We start from the raw sequence: 6,000 nt of genomic DNA, 5'->3' as shown, positions 1-6,000 counted from the left end.
TTCTCTGCTATGACATGAAGACTGATTCTCTGCTGACATGAAGCCAGATTCTATGTTATGGGACCTCTCTCCTCTGTCTGGGTGCCGGGGCCTAAATTATATGACAATGGACTGTTCCAATGTTGGGTGACGTGAAGCATGATTCTCTGCTATGACATGAAGACTGATTCTCTGCTGACATGAAGCCAGATTCTCTGCTATGGGACCTCTCTCCTCTGTCTGGGTGCTGGGGCCTAAATATATGACAATGGACTGTTCCAGTGGTGGGTGACATGAAGCCTGATTCTCTGCTATGACATGAAGACTGATTCTCTGCTGAGTCGCTGACATGAAGCCTGAATCTCTGTTATGGGACCTCTCTCCTCTGTCTGGGTGCCGGGGCCTAAATTATATGACAATGGACTGTTCCAATGTTGGGTGACGTGAATTATGATTCTCTGCTGACATGTAGCCAGATTCTATGTTATGGGACCTCTCTCCTCTGTCTGGGTGCCGGGGCCTAAAAATATCTGACAGTGGCCTGTTCCACTGGTGGATGACATGAAGCCTGATTCTCTGCTATGACATGAAGACTGATTCTCTGCTGAGTCGCTGACATGAAGCCTGAATCTCTGTTATGGGACCTCTCTCCTCTGTCTGGGTGCTGGGGCCTAAATATATGACAATGGACTGTTCCAGTGGTGGGTGACATGAATCCTGATTCTCTGCTATGACATGAAGACTGATTCTCTGCTGAGTCGCTGACATGAAGCCTGAATCTCTGTTATGGGACCTCTCTCCTCTGTCTGGGTGCTGGGGCCTAAATTATATGACAATGGACTGTTCCAATGTTGGGTGACGTGAATTATGATTCTCTGCTATGACATGAAGACTGATTCTCTGCTGACATGTAGCCAGATTCTATGTTATGGGACCTCTCTCCTCTGTCTGGGTGCCGGGGCCTAAAAATATCTGACAGTGGCCTGTTCCACTGGTGGATGACATGAAGCCTGATTCTCTGCTATGACATGAAGACTGATTCTCTGCTGAGTCGCTGACATGAAGCCTGAATCTCTGTTATGGGACCTCTCTCCTCTGTCTGGGTGCCGGGGCCTAAATTATATGACAATGGACTGTTCCAATGTTGGGTGACGTGAATTATGATTCTCTGCTGTGACATGAAGACTGATTCTCTGCTGACATGAAGCCAGATTCTATGTTATGGGACCTCTCTCCTCTGTCTGGGTGCCGGGGCCTAAATTATATGACAATGGACTGTTCCAATGTTGGGTGACGTGAATTATGATTCTCTGCTGTGACATGAAGACTGATTCTCTGCTGACATGAAGCCAGATTCTATGTTATGGGACCTCTCTCCTCTGTCTGGGTGCCGGGGCCTAAATTATATGACAATGGACTGTTCCAATATTGGGTGACGTGAATCATGATTCTCTGCTATGACATGACTGATTCTCTGCTGACATGAAGCCTGAATCTCTGCTATGGGACCTCTCTGCTCTGCCTGGGCCTAAATATCTGACAATGGACTGTTCCAGTGGTGGGTGACGTGAAGCCTGATTCTCTGCTATGACATAAAGACTGATTCTCTGCTATGACATGAAGACTGATTCTCTGCTATGACATGAAGACTGATTCTCTGCTATGGGACCTCTCTCCAATTGATATTGGTTAATTTTTATTTATTTTATTTTTATTCATTTCCCTATCCACATTTGTTTTCAGGGGATTTAACTACATTTTGCAGCCCTCTAGCCCTTTCCTGGGCTGTTTTACAGCCTTTTTAGTGCCGAAAAGTCCGGGTCCTCATTGACTTCAATGGGGTTCGGGTTCGGGACGAAGTTCGGGTCGGGTTCAGATCCCGAACATTTCCGTGAAGTTCCGCCGAACTTCTCGAACCCGAACATCCAGGTGTTCGCTCAACTCTACCCGCTATTAGATAGCGGCTCCCTGACGCCCGCATGTGAAACAATATATCCCGGAAAGGTTGATAGCAGAGCAGAGAGATAAGAGAAGTGACAGGACACAGAGTTTAGATTACAGGTTGAATTAACCCTTTAGGGTCAAATTGGCTTCTCAAGGAGATATATATGTTAAAGGCATCCCTTCTTCGGTCTCATTCAGTAGCTATAGAACTATTGAGAGAGATGTATTTTTTTTTTTATACATTTGCACATTTAACCCTCCATTTTAATTACATTATTTACCCCAGTGTTAAATTCACACCCCCTGGATGCTTGTTTTTTCCTACAGTGGGGTAGATAATTACACACAGGGTTTTAAAGAATAAACTTCCTGACTCAGACCAAGAGCCGACTCAGCAAGTGAATCGAAGCATCTGCGCATGCGCATCCTAAGCTTCGGTTCACTTGCTTCTTGTCAGCTCAGCGAATGAACCGAAGATTCGATTCATGAATCGTTCATTTGAATGAACTGATTCAAATAAACCGATTCATGTGAAACATCCGAACTTCCCATCTCTAGTTTACTCTCAGTAAACCTTTCCGGCAACCTGTAGCAGCGTCCCCTTCTCGGCGCGTGCGCACAGTGCAAGAAAAAGCCGATGCCAGCAGTCCGCAACGGCGCATCAGGCTGAGCCTGTGCGCATGCGCGGGATCTCAAAGCGGGAGGGAGAGGCGGCACTGAGGAGTAGAAGGCGGTGCTGGGCAAGAACGGCGATGCGTGCGGCCAGGCACCATGCATCCACAGACCTCCCCTGCTTGGGCACCTTAATTCAATGATTGACAGGTTAGTAAAACCTGTTTTTCGGCAGAATAAAGCCACAAATAGCTTTTATAAGGCCACCTTAGAAATCAGAATGCTACCCTGGACATGAGCATATGTTTAGCTCACAGGGCTTATAGGTGGTGACAGAATCCCTTTAATCATACACATAAATATGATAATTTGGGGCAGGGTAATGAGCCCAGTCCTCCATACCATAGAGCAAAGTGTGCAGATACTGCATATGTTTGGAAAATGTAATAAAAAGTTTGTGAAAGAAAAAAAAAGAAAACCTCCCTGAAATGAGAAGTGCACCTCCCTGAAATGAGTTTTTGCAGGTTGGGATGTCTGGAGTTGATGGGCAGAGCTCAATGCATAGAGCACTTCACAAAGAAGCACCTTCTCCTGGGCTCTTGCAGGAGCAGAATGTGGCAGAATAAAAGTTTATATTGACACTAGTCCTGATAATAAAAGCTCCACAAAAGTTATGTTTGTACTGTTCCCCCATCCCCCCATCTAGGTTAAAACTGCTGACAGATTCCCTTTAATGAAATGTTTTTATTCATATAAGCTTTGTTCAGTATAAGAAACAAGTAGAAGAAAAAAAGAAGACTTCATGAATATAGAGATTGTCGGTTGTCATCTTAGTGTTTGCAAGCAAGGGCACAATAGTGTTTAATATGCATATTCAGACGGACAGAATCAGCCTCTTCTCCAAGTATCTCTCGGAATCTGAAACGATAAGATTAATTCAGCAACATCATAGAAATTATGTAAGTACCTTATATGTGCTTGTTAAACTTTCTACTATGATATAGATCTTCTGTTGACAAAATCACGTTTCATTACAAGACCTCCTGCACATGAACATATTTTCTTTCCATGTCCGTTCCACTTTTTTTGCAGACCGTATACAGAACCATTCAATTCAATGGGTCGGCAAAAAAAAAACGCAAAAAAATAGAACATGTCCTATTATTGTCTGCATTACAGACGAGGATAGTACTGTTCTATTAGGAGCCAGCTGTTCCGTTCTGCAAAATATGTAATGCACACAGATGTCATCCGTATTTTTTGCAGATCCGTTTTTTGCAGACTGCAAAATACATATGGTCGTGTCCATTAAGTTTTTTTTTTTTTGCTGCCGATATGTGGAACCATTCATTTCAATAGGGCCGCAAAAAAACGGAAATGACTGTGTGCATTCCATATCCGTACGTCCACAAGTCTGTTCCACAAAAAAAATATAGAACATGTCCTATTCTTGTCTGTTTTGCAGAAAAGGACAGGCATTGTTGCAATACATGTGCAAAAAAACAAATGTAACACGGATGTCATCTTTGTTGACCATAAAATACATACAGTCCTGTATAGTCTTTTTTTTAATACATGTGTCTCTGAAACCCATAAAGTTTTTCTTTTCGGTTATGTTTCATAACATTTGTGCCTTTTTCAGTGATATCTGGAGATTTATTTTATAGTAATTTTTATTTTAGTATTTAGTACTACGTTTTAATTTTTTTATTCCCAGGAAAATGTAAAAAATAACTAAAAAAAATATATAAATAGGGGAAAATAGTCTGTTTTTCCTTTTTTTTTTTTAATTCCACAATGTGCAACAATAATTTATGTCCCTTTGTCATAACAGTAGTTTTAAAATATGGGATTTATGTGTTATGGTCACTGGGGGCAGCAGTAGAAGCTTTGGTGTGGAATTCGGTGGACTATTTTTATCTTATTTTTTTGTCTTTTTTTATTTTATTTTACACTTTGTATCCCCCATAATGTTATCTAAGACCTTTGGGGGGCATTTAACAGACTACAGCCCTCAGAGGTTGTACAGGGCTGTACAACTGATCTGGGTCTGCTTAACCACAGCAGCTTTTGCAGATGCATGGGGATCACATTACACCTGTGATCGGAGCAGGCATGGATCTCGATACACAGGATTTCATTGACCACTGCATATAGAGCGATGGGGAAGGTGGGGTTGGTAAAATAAAAAATCTGTTCTCTATAGGGAGCCCTGCTGTCACTTACAGTGGGCTGCCTGCTCCTGCACGACTGCCTCAACATTATATTTAGTTGAAATGTAATGGCCTTGCATTTGAATCTGTATTTGGTTATCATCTATCCTTGTCTAATTCATTATGGTAGAATGCTGATTGTTGAGCCCATTTATATATCCAAGCCTCACTTCAGTCTGGTTTTCGGGTATAGTGTTTGCCATGTGCATGTCCTCCCAGATTCTGTTATGCTATTTTTTTGTGCTTTCTATACAGTATATTCGGATCCATAATTTTACAAAGTCTAGTGTGCTTTCTGTATATTCTGTCATCTGAACTTCTACTGAGTCTAGTGTGTTCTCTGGGATGTGTAGTTGTGTTGCTGTGTTTGGGATTTGTTACTTTGTATTGTCCCAGCTAATTTGCTGGCTTGAATTTAGATATGGTCAGTTCAGTATTGCTCCATTAAAGGGGTTCTGCAGTTCTTATAAACTGATGATCTATCCTCTGGATAAATCATCAGCATCTGGTCGGCGGAGATCTGACACCCGGGACCCCCGCCGATCAGCTGTTTGAGAAGGCAGCAGCACCGCAGACTTCTCCCTGTTTACCGCAGGCCCAGTGACGTCACGACTAGTATCACTGGCCTGGGCATGCCTAAGCTCCATTCAAGTGAACAGAACTTAGCCCTGCCCAGGGATACTAGTCGTGACATCACTGGGGCTGAGGGTTACCAAGAGAAGGCCACGGCGCTACTTGAGCGCCGCTGCCTTCTCAAACAGCTGATCGGCAGGGGTCCCGGGTGTCGGACCCCCGCCGATCAGATGTTGATGATCTATCCAGAGGATAGATCATCAGTTTAAAAGAACTTCAGAACCCATTTAATGTTTGTTTTCATACATCCGCTATTTACATGTATAGTACCCATCTGTCATCCACTCCATTACTAGATTATATCCTCTTTACATGACCTACAACACTCAGTTCCTGTCATTTACCTATGATTCTCTGTGTTATTTTCAACCAGTGTTGATATGTGCTCATTTAAGTGATTTTTGTAGCCATCTGGTTGTTGTGAAATTCAGTCCTACTGTAGATCCTTGGGTGTATCTGAGTACCATAAGTCACAGGTACACAAAGGAAGGGCCAATGCTCTAGAGCAGGCATGCTCAACCAGTGGCCCTCCAGCTGTTGTAAAACTACAACTCCCACCATGCGCTGCTGTAGGCTCATAGCTGTAGACTGTCTGGGAATGCTGGGAGTTGAAGTTTTG

General features: G+C 43.0%; 1 protein-coding gene across 1 annotated transcript in view; it reads right to left on the bottom strand.

Annotated features, from left to right (window-relative positions):
• Positions 1-3,352: 3,352 nt before the first annotated feature.
• LOC121008992 (putative methyltransferase DDB_G0268948) overlaps positions 3,353-6,000 on the bottom strand; it is a 491,731-nt gene continuing 489,083 nt past the window's right edge. Inside the window, exon 7 of the mRNA XM_040441852.1 lies at positions 3,353-3,453. Coding sequence (XP_040297786.1) covers positions 3,366-3,453 — 88 coding nt within the window. The 3' untranslated portion in view covers positions 3,353-3,365. The remainder of the gene's footprint in view (positions 3,454-6,000) is intronic.

The sequence above is a fragment of the Bufo bufo genome, chromosome 7 (assembly GCF_905171765.1).
Source record: "Bufo bufo chromosome 7, aBufBuf1.1, whole genome shotgun sequence".
Taxonomy (NCBI): Eukaryota; Metazoa; Chordata; class Amphibia; order Anura; family Bufonidae; genus Bufo; species Bufo bufo.
Note: the sequence above shows the minus strand (reverse complement) of the source record. Positions and strands in the feature narration are given on the sequence as shown.